This window comes from Limulus polyphemus, unplaced genomic scaffold, assembly GCF_000517525.1.
Source record: "Limulus polyphemus unplaced genomic scaffold, Limulus_polyphemus-2.1.2 Scaffold263, whole genome shotgun sequence".
In the NCBI taxonomy this organism is placed as follows: domain Eukaryota; kingdom Metazoa; phylum Arthropoda; class Merostomata; order Xiphosura; family Limulidae; genus Limulus; species Limulus polyphemus.
Window position 1 is genome coordinate 8,124 of NW_013665873.1, and position 14,665 is coordinate 22,788.

Sequence of the window (14,665 nt, forward strand, 5' to 3'; positions counted from 1 at the left end):
TTCGACTTCTTGTTAAGAGTACGTCTAAGTCCTCAGTGTTAGAATGGTATTTATCCTCGACTTTTTGATCGAGTTTTTCTATTTTACATAATTCTTTTCACCCCAGAAAACCTTAAATAAGCACAGAAACCCAATGGTAAATATAGAAGAAACCCAATGGTAAATAAGCACAGAAACCCAATGGTAAATAAGCACAGAAACCCAATGGTAAATATAGAAGAAACCCAATGGTAAATATAGAAGAAACCCAATGGTAAATATAGAAGAAACCCAATCTTTATTTCAAATTTTGTGTTCGTTATATCCAGCGTTGATTATTTCACTGTCACTGGAGTTAGGAGACGTGGAATAAAAAAATCTGGACTGTTTATAAAATGAATTCTATCATATTATCGCTAAGACTAGAAGAATACGACTTTTCAGTTTTCTTCAGATCATTTTGAACAGAGTCACCCTTCCTTCGTGTCGAGGGGGCGGTTGTTGTGACTCGGGATGGTCACGGTAAATGAACAGGACGAGGAAACTAGTGGTCACTGTGGTAGGAACGTGGTTGAAAATCAATCCAGCCGTATTCTATTTCGGTTAATTCGTGACAAATGGATTTCTTTCAGCCACGTGGTTGATTACCACCAATCAGGTCTCGGTCTTGTTTTTTTTGTTGTTGTTTTCGACGATCGCTACGAAACCAACGTCCATAAATCAAGCCTGCTTTTCATTAACTGTGCTGATTACCACGTTTTTCCACTGTTCGAGTTTAAGTTATTACCGTAACTACCTAGACTTATTCTAAACTGTTTAGAGGTAATAGTAATATCAGTAAATAAAGATCCAAGTTTAAACTGTATTCTGTAAACTAATGATTAAACTGGTGATAGATCTCAGGTTAACCTGACAGCAGTTGAACGTATATGGATGCTTTTCAGTTAAAACTGCCACGAGTGTCGCTTTGTTAAACGAATTTTTATGAATCAATCGATCGAAAGAAAATATTTAATAATAATAAAACAATCGATGATTATAATGCTACCCGTGGGTAGTTTTCAGAGTAAGAATAAATTATATGCTAGAGATGGTCTCCACATGATAGTTTTCAGAGTTAGGGTGAGTTATATGCTAAAGATTGTCTCCGCTTGATGGTTTTCAGAGTTAGGGTAAAGTATATACTCAAGAAGGCCTCCTCTTGATAGTTTTTATAGTAAGGGTAAGTAAAATGCTAGAGATTGTCTCCACATCACAGTTTCCATAGTAAGGGTGAGCTATTTAATAGTAATAACTTGTTAACTGAGGAGGTGGAGTGGTCCTTTATGTAAGGATGTAAATTATTTAATAGTAATAACTTGTTAACTGAGGAGGTGGAGTGGTCCTTTATGTAAGGATGTAAATTATTTAATAGTAATAACTTATTAACTGAGGAGGTGGAGTGGTCCTTTATGTAAGGATGTAAATTATTTAATAGTAATAACTTGTTAACTGAGGAGGTGGAGTGGTCCTTTATGTAAGGATGTAAATTATTTAATAGTAATAACTTGTTAACTGAGGAGGTAGAGTAGTCCTTTATGTAAGGATGTAAATTATTTAATAGTAATAACTTGTTAACTGAGGAGGTAGAGTAGTCCTTTATGTAAGGATGTAAATTATTTAATAGTAATAACTTGTTAACTGAGGAGGTGGAGTGGTCCTTTATGTAAGGATGTAAATTATTTAATAGTTACTGTCAAGTAAAATGTTTGGTATTGTTACATCTTTCTTTCTTATCTTCAACATCTTCACAGTTAAAAAAAATCTCAGAAGATAGCTTTTCATTGTTTTCTGGTTGGCACCAAAAACAAACTTTCCACTCGGGTCAACAAAATCTATTTTCGTTGTCACCTCGCTGTTTTTCAGACATCTCTAAAATGTTTATTTTCGATATAAATGAGGCTTTAACAGCCTTATTACTGTTCATTTCCCTAAGGATAAAAAAAATTTAAAACTTATTACAACATGTGATTTGAAGTTATAAAAGCTGTTTTTTTTCAACTAAATTACAATTTGATTCGAATCAATCATGAGAAATTAAAACAGTTTATGAACACTAATACAAACTGACTGTAATATATAGAAACCTGAGGTACTAAGATTTTTCAGTACACACTCATTATTGTAAATTTACATCTGCTAACATCCTTTTTTTAAATAGAGAACATTATATATATATATTGAAGGCCCGGCATGGCCAGGTGGGTAGGACGTTCGACTCGCAATCTGTGGGTCGCGGGTACGCATCCCCGTCCCACCAAACATGCTTGCCCTTTCAGCCGTGGGGGCGTTATAATGTGACGGTCAATCCCACTATTCGTTGGTAAAAGAGTTGGCGGTGGGTGCAAAGCTACACGAGGGCTATCTGCGCTAGCTGTCCCTAATTTAGCAGTGTAAGACTAGAGGGAAGGCAGCTAGTCATCACCGCGAAATTCGAAACAAACAAACACTTTGATTAGGAGCCGTAAATTGTAATACAGTGATCATTGTGTTGGGGTTTGTATGAGGGAAACCTACAAATAGAAAACAGTACACTGTCTGAAACCACTAAAATCAAAGTGAAAAAAGGATATTATGCAGAGATAGTGGAAAAAATTGCCTAAGAGATTGGTAAGCTCATATAATTATGTTGCTATTAATGTCACTGAGAATTCTTGTATTGTTAAATAAAGATATTTTGGGAGTAATATTTGTAAATGTAATTTATAAAATGAAATAGGTCGAAGTAGGCCTAACATCAAATATAATACATATTTGTACAACGAAATTATTTACCAATTTAATCATAACCAATTAATTGATGTTTAAATTGTTTGATACTTTGAAAACTTCTATGGAACAAAATAAAGACTCGTTCGTTACAAGTGTAGTCTGTAATATAGAAACTCTTAACTTCAAAGTTAAATGTAGCAACCGTTTTCGTTTGTGTTGTGTTGATATTTAAAGCCTGGGCCAAAGGTTAAATCAGTAGTGGTTCTCAGGTTTCGTGTTTTTATATTTAAGCCTAGGTCAAAGGATGAGTTCAGTAACAATTCTCAAATATCGCATTTTAATGTAATTTGAAATGCATTATTAAATGATGTGGGTAGTTTAGACCAAAAATGAAAAATGGTTGAATTTGAAATACCGAACTCAGGAGCCAGACTTGAATGATATTTCGTACACTTAGTTTTATTTATTGCACTTTTTTTTTTTGTAATGAATGATAACATGTCGGCTTTTCTAGGTTTATGATAATATCTTTTTACACAAAGTATTAAATCCATTTGTTGATACGAATGTACCGCGATCGTGGGTTGAAAATGTACATACATATCTCTTTTCAAAGCTGTGACTTTGTCTTTGGAGACAGTGAATATTAAAATACTGTATATGATTTATTCAGTGTTATTTAGAAGTAATAATGTCTAGGAATGAATGTAGAGATGTTCAAAATATTAAATGTACAAAGATAAGGGAGATGTTTGCTTAATCTGTAGCTTGTGAGTCCAGAAAGCAAAATGTAGTACATTTTGTAGTGGATATTTGTAGCGTGTATGTTCGAAAGGAGCTTACAAAAGTCGTTGTTGTAAATAATTTATGTAAATACGCAGTTGATAAACATACGAGAATCACAAGACACAATGATATGACGGATAAGGATTTGTTTGTACTTGTCAGCAGTCCGTGTACCATCAATTTTCTGTATATCTCCAACACCATTGGCTGAGATGCACCCCACAGTTGTACTGGACCCCCAGATTGCTTCACTGTTGATGTGTATGGTGATCATAATATCGTTCTCTCTGCCATCGAATAAACTATAATTGATTGTTGCAGAACAACATGAATGTAGCTGTATACCCATTTCGGTTTGATTTGGTTCTCTCTCTCCTAAGCAGTGGTTTTTGAGCAAGTACACACTCATTGAGGCTACTTTATGTGTATCTTACTTTTCTCGAGGTAACATTCACACTGTACTTACAGCAGAATTATTGTCAAAAATCTCTTCTGGTTTGTGTTTCACGTAAAGTGGCTTTCTACTATCATCAGCAGTAGATTCACACATCTTCTTCAGAGTTTCGGTACAGTTTCTACTGAAAACTTCATTGACCAAAACCCTGGCGTGTACACGTTTGTCATATAGGGTTTCTGCTGGAAGTCTACTCTTACGTGTTATCTTATTAACGTGGGATGCTCAGAAATAATGAATTTCTCTTCATTCTGCGCGTGGTAATGGTAGATAACGTGAAATTATTTTTACTTTAACTTAACTGTTTAGGTAGCATGGAGACAGTTGTGCTTGCTTTTAGGTTGAGTGTCACCTCTTTGAAGCCGGAAAAGAAACCGAGGAAGGCCGTAAGCCAACCTCATCGGGACGAATGTAGAAACAGGAGATGGAACTGGAAATAATAATAAATTGATAAACAACGATTTATAAGCGTGTGAAAGTGGTTTATTTTTTGGGGAACATGTTACATGTTTCGACAGAACATTAGTCTGTCTTCATGAACTAGAAGTGACTATCACCAGCCAGGAAACAGGCCGCACAACACCCCGTAATTGGCCAGTTTTGTCTTCGCCAAGAGAGAATAGACCACAACTTTATACTTTTTATTTTTCAAAATATACAGCATACAATAATCATTTGCAAAACAATTTCGAAATAGCACACGATACGTTTGGCCAAATAGACACAATTCGTTTTTATACACAAAGTTAACAATAACATTTGTCAGCATACATACTGATTTCATCAGATTATACAACAAAATTGTAAATTGAAATAAAATAATGTAAAGGGTCCGTTTCTGTAGCAGATCGTCATCTGAAATATAAGGTTGAAAAAGTGACATGCTCCAAGGTGTTTTAGGTGGTTGGTGGGTTTGAGAGGTTTGTATAAAGTTGTAGGGGGATATGTATTTTGCCCAAGAAATATAAGTGGTGGCTAACTTGTGAAACTCTGTTGAAAGAGAATTACTGTGTTCTGGTGTTTTTTAATGTAGTGACAAGGTTTTTGATACGTTCTATGATGGTTTGTAGTTTACTAATTCTGTGTAGATATGAGCTTGGTGTGTAGGTCTGTGGGTAGTCCTAATGGCTGCTAATTTCTGGGCGTATATTTCGTATGTTTGTTCTGTCGTATTACATATTTTTAGTGTGGATCTGACGTACATTTTATAGATCAGTGTAATGGAGTGTGCATTATACCATTTGGCATACCCTCCCATCTTAGGTAGTTTAATCTTAGCCGTATTTTTGTTTTTGGTTACTTCTGAGAAATGATCTTTCTAGGTTAATTTTCATTAATGGTTATTCCGAGGAATTTTACGGATCTTAGGAAGTGTATTTGTGTTTCGTAAAGTTTGTGGTTGAGATTATGTATCTTAGGTGTTTTTCTCTTACGTGTTTTGTGAAATATTACTGCTTGGGTTTTTGTTGGGTTTAAAACTACACGCTATGTGTTACACCATTTTATTACGTGGCTTACTTGTTTTTGAATTTTTGTAGTGGCTAAATGACGGTTTCGTGAGGTACTCCATATCGCGATATCCACGTATTGTGAAACATATGTTTAGGGTAGTTTAGGGTAATTGATGTCATTCACAAAAAGTATGTATAATAGCGGACTGAACCGTGAGGCTTCCCTGCTTGTAGTTGGGCTGCTTCAAATACTGATTTATGTATTCTGATTTTTGCTGTACGATTATGTAAAAAGCTGGAAATCCACCTTTCAAGTGGTTCTGGAATATTATATTGTCCTAGCTTAAATCTGAGGCTGTTGTGCCAAAAGGAGTCGAACGCTTTTCTTGCACCAAGAAAAGCCGCTACTGAAACGTGGTTGCGGTTGAAACCTTGGTAGACTGTCTCAACTAGTCAATGTTTACATGACGCATTTTGTATATCAGTAGGCATCTTATTAGGTTTTAGGAAAACAAGCAGTGTAGTGACTATTATTTTCTCCAATAGTTTACCTATGCAGTTGAGTAGGAGTTACAAATGATTCTTTGAAATATTTAATTAAAAGTTTGACTTTTTCGTTAAAATTGGTGGCGGTCTCATTCATATATTTAATCGAATGGTTTGTATCTGAGATTGATTCTTGGCATATGGCGTTTAAATTTTCACCAGATTAGTTAGGGGTTTTGCTTTGACTTGTCTAATGATTTACAGAATCCTAACCAGATTGATTCTTGTTGGGCTTTAATCAGCTTTCGTATATCGTTGTTTTTGTTGTTGCTGTTAATGAGTGGCTTAGAGTTTATGAACAACGTATGGAGTTGCCTTTCATTTGGGATTAATTTATGTAGTTCTGGTGTTAGTTTCCAATGGTTGATGTTTTGGCGTTTGGGGTATATGGAAATGGTTGGTGATATTGCCTAAGATACAGCGGATGTTATTACGTTGGCATAATTATGTATGTTTGTATGCGAGTTAGTGGAAAGGCAAAAATCTGGTAGGAGTTAGTCTTAGCTTTTACTTTATCACAATTTGCTTTCGTGAAGTCGTGTACTAAGAGAAAGGTGTATGGTTGACTCCTTTGGGTGTTAGTTTCTATACTAAATATTATTAGGTCCTGGTTACCTCCTATGTTTTCTTCAATCTTGGAAGCACGTAGGATTAGAACTTGGGAAATGATAGCCAGATCTAAAATGTCTTGCGAGCCATTAAAATGAGTATGAGTAAGCGTGTTGTTATTTATTATCATCAGATTATTATTTATTACGAAATCATGTAGTATGTTTCCGTTAGAACTAGGTATGCAGTAGCCGAGTTCTATATGTTTTAAAAGTCCCCGAGTATTATTGTTCGACTATTTAGATTTAGTACTGATTGAAATAGTGTAGTGTCCGGATGCATTTTGTGGGGATACGTATACTGCTAGTAGTGTGATAGTGGAGAATCTTGTGGGTGAGTATGACAAATAATATATTCATTACTGCTATTTATTCTGTTATCTGGAAATGTAAGTTTCAAGTCTTTTATATGAAAGTGTTACATAGCGTGTGTTAAGTAATCTTGGTTTTGAAAGAGTATTAGAATTGGGAAGATTAAATTTACTGTTGGAGTTTAAGAGAGTTTCATAGATATTTCTACATCTTGGTCGTTGCAATAATTAAAGAGCTCGGATTTTTCAGTGTTTAAACTACCTTAAATATTAACGTGCCAAAACTATGTTCGACATAAACGACTGTTTTAGTTTAAGTTTAACGCGAGTGTTAAGATATGGATAGTTTATATAGCGCGATTGTTAAATTTAGTTATTTTTAGAAGCGATAGCTTATCGCAGGGTTATTTACGTACTCATAAGTTGTGTAGTTCAGTAGTTATGAATTGGTGATTGTTACATTATTTCCTCGTGTTACTAGAAGCCTCTTGAGTTTATCTCGCTGTTTTAATTGAATATTATTGCATCATAATATCTAGTAGTGTGTGGAACTTTTTAGACCTCTGTCGGAGTATAAATACGCGTCGGAAATTAATTCGATAGCTATATATAGACTGAGTTATTTTAAGTTTAACCATTTTTTAAATGAAATTATCACCGATTGTACTTAAATAACAAAGAGGGAAGAATAATTCGTCTTGACAAATTGTGTTCTAAAGTAACTGAATCAGCCTTTGACGAAAAAGATAAAATTATTTAAAGCTCTGGATAAAACTGTAATAACCAAATAACCAACAGTGTAACGAACATTTGTATACATGTTTGACTTGTTTTAACGTATTATTTTTAAAAAAGTGGACTGTGTACTGTTTGTTTATTGTTGAAATTTATCCCCAACAAGTTACAGACACCTACTGGCTCATACATAAAACCTGACAACCTGGGGCATTTCACCTTTTCATTAGGTAAGGTGTTCTCTGGTGGTTCCTCTGTTTGATGAAGGCTTCGTGGGTTTCGAGGTCGGAATTCCGGAGGTTGAAGTAGAAATAGGTAGCTGTGCAGTCCTATGGGTGTTTTAATATTTCCACATGTAGCTTTGAGGATCATATTCGTTGTGAATGTTATTATGTGGTCTAATGTGGTGGTGAATTTCAATGCTGGTCTTGTTAAAGTACTTTGTATAAGAACTTCTGCACAGGTCTTTGATGGGTTCCTTTCTACTCCTACTGAGGGTATCGGGTTTGGCCAAGGTGGTGGTGCTTGCATTGTGAGTTTACGCTAGGCTGTCATCGTTGGTCTCGGGGCTTTTGCACTGGTTGTTTTGGCTGCTACTTCTAAGGTTTAAGTCCTGGTTGTCTTGGTGATTTTCAACACTGGCATCCTTGGTAAGATGCTGCATGAGCACTGCTGCAGTTAGCACAGTTGGTTTCCTGGCATTTGAAAACAGGGTGGTGCTATCCACATCTAACACAGTGGGCTCGTGATGTAGAAACTCCTCGGGTGTGTCCAAACTTCTAGCAGTTATAGCACTGAAGGATGGGTGCTGGTGAGACCTCTGCTACTTTTATGATATGGTGTAGGTACGGTAGGTTGAAGCTGTTCTTGATTCAAGTTTCCACCTCTGAGATTTCCTCTAGGGTGATTCTTATGAAGGGGTGAGATGGCCCATCTTGGAGTAATTGATTGCTTGCTTCAATTGTTAATGTTTTAAACCATTGAGCTTGAAGTTTTTTTATGACCTCCGTGGTGGTTATGTCTAAAGGAATGCAGCTGGTCACTACAGCAGGCTTGGTTCTGGAGCTAGATATCTAGTTTGGTACCTCTGAAGGCTGTTGTTAGCCAGTGGGAGATCTTGGTGTATTCACGGGAGTGGCTACACTTGATGCATAGGCCTCACTTGGTGAGTTGGTGGTGGTTATGTCTAAAGGAATGCAGCTGGTCACTACAGCATGCTTGGTTCTGGAGCTAGATATCTAGTTTGGTACCTCTGAAGGCTGTTGTTAGCCCGTGGGACAGGATCTTGGTGTATTCACGGGAGTGGCTACACTTGATACATAGGCCTCACTTGGGGAGTTGGCGCATCTTTGCGACCATCTCCGGTTGTTTGTACTTTGGAGGGATCCCTTCCACGATAATAGCAAGTGGTGGTCTTGGCTCATGACTGGCAGTAGCTGTATGGTTGTTAGTGGCTGCGTGGTTACGTGATTAAGCAAAGTATTTTTTTTGTGGCACTACCTGATTCACTGGGCTACTTCCTTGGGGTTTTCTTGATTGTGGATTTGCAGCTTGATGAAGTTGAGCCCTAGGTTATATTCTGGCTCATTGTCTGATGGTCTGTAATTCTGTGCATCATCATATAACATTATTGTAATATGGAAAATCTGAAGCCTGCATGGAAATAAAGGTTTCCTGTTGGATCTAGTTGTCATTCTACGAAGTGACGTGGGTGGTGTTTCCTAGTCAGTCAGTGAGGTAGTTTTTTCGGTCTCTTCTTCTTGTTATCTTTTGTTGCTATCTTCACTGAGTAGTTACTGACTTCACTACTTACATTCACCTTCTCTTCATCTGCCTCTTCTCCTCAGATCTGCGTATGTGCGTGGGTGTCTGCTGGAGATAATGACTGCTACTACTTTTATAGGCATTATGCTAGTGTGACACTTTGTGCTTGGTTGGATTACTTCTATTCACGGTGTAAACTATCAGCATGCGACTGTATTCTGGCACAGATTATTTTCACACAGTAGAGAAGGTGCAATACCATGATATTTGTATTTTACACCCAATTTATTCGCTATTTTAAAAATTATTCCCAATACTATATAAATGACTATGTTAATATTCCATTTTAGAAGCAAACTGTTCTTGTTTCAGCTTACATTATTATTTTTTCTTATCCTCAGTTGATGAACTTTATTGAAGGAGAGTTCCTCACCGAACAAGTGGAGTCCATAAACGAACTAAAGACCTTCATCAGTCAACTTGGCGCTATGAATGATGGGATGGGAGAATACCTGTTTGATCAAGAGTTGCTCGAAAAGAGTGACTAAATTAAGCACCATAAAACAGTCATTTTTCAACATAAAGGTTTTTTGTATCAGGCTAGCACAACTTATATACCCTTTTTCAACTTCAGATATCACCTAGAACATAAAAGTATTTTTGTCAATTTTATTAGTGAATTTTTTGTTGCATTTGTACAGTAGGTTTCGATTAAAATATTAATGAGGTTTTTTTTTATCTTAGAGAAGTTCATAATACTAAGGAGTTTTACAGTTGCATTCTTGACTAACAAGAACTTATTTGTATTTTTTTTTCATTGTTCTGTGATTGAAATGAATTTTTTCTAGCATTGTATTAAAAGTAAACATTCAATTGTTTTTGTCCAAGAATTAAAAAAAAATCTAAAAGTGTTATTCTGAAAATGTGTTTCTACAACCATGGTTTCCTAAGAATATTTTGAGTCAGAACAGTTTTATTTATGGTGGTAATTAGAATTTCCCAAATGGTATCCGCTAAGAATTATGTACTAGATGTCCATATGGTCGTCCACAATAATCAGAAATACCAAGTAACAATATACTTTTACATAAAATATGGATAAAGTAATTTTAAAAAGTTACTCGTAAAAATTCACGAGAAGCAATAACTATACAAAAATAATAATAATAATAATTAAGTATCTTATTTTGAAAGACCATTTAACGTTTTCGTCATTTTTCAAGTAAAACTGTGCAGTTAAAAAGTCCCTTGACATTCTATTAGGAGGATCCAAATATGGGATTTTTGATATTTAAACATGTACTATTCTTAATTACACTGATTTCCCTTGAAAAACAATTGTGTAAGAGTCGCAGGATAACAGGAGGTTTCGACAGAAAGTATAATATCGGGTGAATCTGAATTCTCTGCCCTCGACTGAATTTGTAGTAAAGAAAGAAACTGATCACAGTGAAACAATCTCTATTGCTCAAACACTGTTAAGAGTAAACGGGGTATTTTGAGGTGCTTTTACTGGAGAGTTGTAAGGCAAGAAATGTGTTGAGGTAATGTATTTAAAATATTTAATAGTTGATTTGTTCCAAACTGAGAAAACATAGCATTATGTACATTAAACAATAATTCTGTTTTTCTCAGGATACAGGCGTTACCCACGTGACTCTTGGTTATTCTCATTGCAAAATATGAAAGGTTGTAATATTAAGATATTACCTGATCTGCCGATAAAAATATCACTGTCTATTTCTGCATAGTGTGCCTCTACTTTACAGCAATCTTTCACACCAGAAAGTAGCCCCCCAGTGGCACAGCGGTATGTCTGCGGACTTACAACGCTAGAAACCGGGTTTCGATACCCGTGGTGGGCAGAGCACAGATAGCCCTTGTGTAGCTTTGTGCATAATTAAAAACAAACAAACAAACACACCAGAAAGTAAATGTGAGATAACCTAGTTGAATGATCCAGTCCAGTAGGTTATTAGGTCAAGTAGTACTTAGTACTTGACCAACATTCTGTAGGAAGTTTACATATAGTGTATGCTCAGAAAGTTTGAGAAACTATATATCAAATAAGAGGGTAGGAAACGTGTATTATGCCTGCTTACTACGAGCGTATACACTTATTATGAACTGATGCCTCGTATATTCTCGCCAGTTTTAATGTAATGTTAATCAGTGGATTTAGTCCTTGAAACCTCTCAAACCCCTCTGGCCCTCATGTGGGGCACCAAATTGGATATTTCACCTCCAAATCATTGATACCTCATTTTTGAGACCCCTCACGATTATTTGTATATTAAGTGGGACTTAAAAGTGTATAAGAAAAACTAAGATCGTTTTTTTTTCAAAACTGTGAAGAGATTGAAAATTATGTGAACGTGGAAAATAGCAAGGTATATATAAATACAGCTGAGAATTACTATACATATTTTGTTTAAGTTTGGTATTGCCTTCCTTATCTAATAAGTTTGAATTAACAGCATCTTTAACTCGACCTTCTCATGCTTTGACAGCTCCATAATGAGTCACTTATCTGAAATCAAGAAAACCTGCAAATCACTTATAGTTCCACCCTGTATTATATTAGTTCAAAAATTTGGACGGTTATGAGCAAATAGCCATTGTGTAGGTTTTCGCGAATTTCTGAAACAAACCGTAATTACTAATTTTGTTATATTTTGAAAATCTAACATTTTCTGTTTATTTTAAAGATTTATAGAAAGCATGGATACAAAAATCCAGTAACATGTACTTCGACGTAGAGTTGCTAAAACAAAGTGATAGTTCTTGAAGAATTTTCATCCGAAATATTTTCATTGCTATTCTCTGTACAGTATTTTAACTTATATAAAAAATATGTCACTTAATTTTACAATTTCATATGAGGAACGTTTCTTTGTATAAATAGATACATCATACTGACGTGATGAGCCAAGTGTGTAAGAAACAGAATACATAAACAAATGTAAAATTTAGAAACAGATACATCATGCTGGTGTGATGAGCCAGATGTGGAAGAACTAGAATATATTTTAAAAAAGGTAAGATTTAGAAACAGATACATCATACTGACGTGATGAGTCAAGTGTGTAAGAAACAGAATACATAAACAAATGTAAAATTTAGAAACAGGTACATCATACTGACGTGATGAGTCAAGTGTGTAAGAAACAGAATACGTTTTAAAAGATTTACTTATGAATGTATCATGCTGATTTTCCTCTAGTCTGTTAGTCAAACATATTATAGTAAGGAATCCACAGTATACGAACCGAAATTAATTAGAAGCACTCATTGTCAAAAACGTTAAAACATAAATCATTAAGTAACGTGTATAAATAAGTTTTTGTAAGTTCCTTATATACCAGTAAGAGGAAATATAAAATTTATATAACGGTGAAGAAAGTACATTTTCCTTAAAAATACATCACTAATTTATATAAATGGATTTTATAACCTTTCTTATTTTGAAAGAACGTTGGATACTTTGTAGTGATTGACAGTATGTGACCTATGTTGGATAAAATCGTGGACTGATTTGATTTTAAGAAGGAAACTGTGTGTGTGCTGTTTACTTATCTATAATAAGCGCCCTACAGATGAATAACAGAGAAATTCTAAAGTAACACAAAGTCTTTTGGTGGAGCTCAAGTGTTTAGAAATCGAGTTGTTTATTTTAGCTAGACCTTTGTCCTGGCAGAGGGCGGGACAGTCGTGGGTCAATAACCAGCCTAAAGGTTGTCCAGATTACAAGGACACGGGTGATCTCCAGCTACTTGTATATACATATGAAGAGGTTTCGAAACTGAAATATAACACGGAAAATAATGATTTTTTTTCGAGGATTAAGATATAAGATAAAATACTATTGAACTGGATCTTTCAAGAATATCACTTTATCAACACACACCTGTCTTTACAAATACCAAAGATGACTAAGTGTGTCAGCGATAACTTTTATGGACTTAAAAACGCTACAATTCGGGGTTCAATTCCTTATGGTGGACAAATAGCCCATTGTGTAGCTTTACGATAAAACAAACAAACAATGAAAAAGACTATACTTTACATGAGAGGGAGGGAATCAATCCCTCAACCATGATTCAAAATATTGTCACTTAATTTCTAACAATAATTAAAGCATTTAAGTTTATAAAAAAAATTATTACTGAAATTAATTTATCTGACAACTGAGGGCCTAGTAAATTTGAGAAATTTAAGTACAACATAATGTTGCTTTTCTCGTGAAATAACGAGTCACATGCTAGAATCTTTACACGTCAAGAAGTGATGAAATATAACAACCTTTACCATAGTAAAAGTAAGTATCCCTAATATAAGGAGATTTAGTCTATAGGATTGGACTAGTAACTACAAGGAATAGAGTGACAGGTACTGCACAACTTGTACTACAGTATCTTGTGATTCGTAATCATCTGATATAGGAGTTTGGTACTACAGTTCCTTGTAATGTGTCTCATAATTATCTAATATAAAGGTATGGTACTGCAGTATATTGTGGTGCTTCATTATAATCTAATATTGGAGTGTAATACTACAGTCCCTTGTAGTGTGTCGTGTAATAATCTAATATAGGGGTATGGTACTGGTGTCTTGTTGTATGATTTGCAATAATCTAATGTAAGGATATGATACTACAGTATCTTGTGCTATGTCTCATAATCACCTAATATAGAGGTATGGTACTACAGTATCTTGTGGTGTGTCTTATAATAATCTAATATAAGGATAAGATACTACAGTATCTTGTGGTGTGTCTTATAATAATCTAATGTAAGGATATGATACTACTGTATATTGTGGTGTGTCTTATAATAATCTAATATAATGATATGATACTACAGTATCTTGTGGTGTGTCTTATAATAATCTAATGTAAGGATATGATACTACAGTATCTTGTGCTATGTCTCATAATCACCTAATATAGAGATATGGTACTACAGTATCTTGTGGTGTGTCTTATAATAATCTAATGTAAGGATATGATACTACAGTATATTGTGGTGTGTCATAATAATCTAATGTAAGGATATGATACTACAGTATCTTGTGGTGTGTCTTATAATAATCTCATGTAAGGATATGATACTACAGTATATTGTGATGTGGCTTATAATAATCTAATATAAGGATATGGTACTACGGTATCATTTGGTGTGTCTTATAATAATCTAATGTAAGGATATGATACTACAGTATATTGTGGTGTGTCATAATAATCTAATGTAAGGATATGATACTACAGTATCTTGTGGTGTG

General features: G+C 34.9%; 1 protein-coding gene across 1 annotated transcript in view; it reads left to right on the forward strand.

Annotated features, from left to right (window-relative positions):
• The window catches only part of LOC106456836 (soma ferritin-like), a 17,648-nt gene extending 7,532 nt beyond the window's left edge, over window positions 1–10,116 (forward strand). The window contains exon 3 of the mRNA XM_013916204.2: window positions 9,787–10,116. Within this exon, the coding sequence (XP_013771658.1) occupies window positions 9,787–9,933 (147 nt within the window). The 3' untranslated portion in view covers window positions 9,934–10,116. The remainder of the gene's footprint in view (window positions 1–9,786) is intronic.
• The last annotated feature ends 4,549 nt before the right edge of the window (window positions 10,117–14,665 follow it).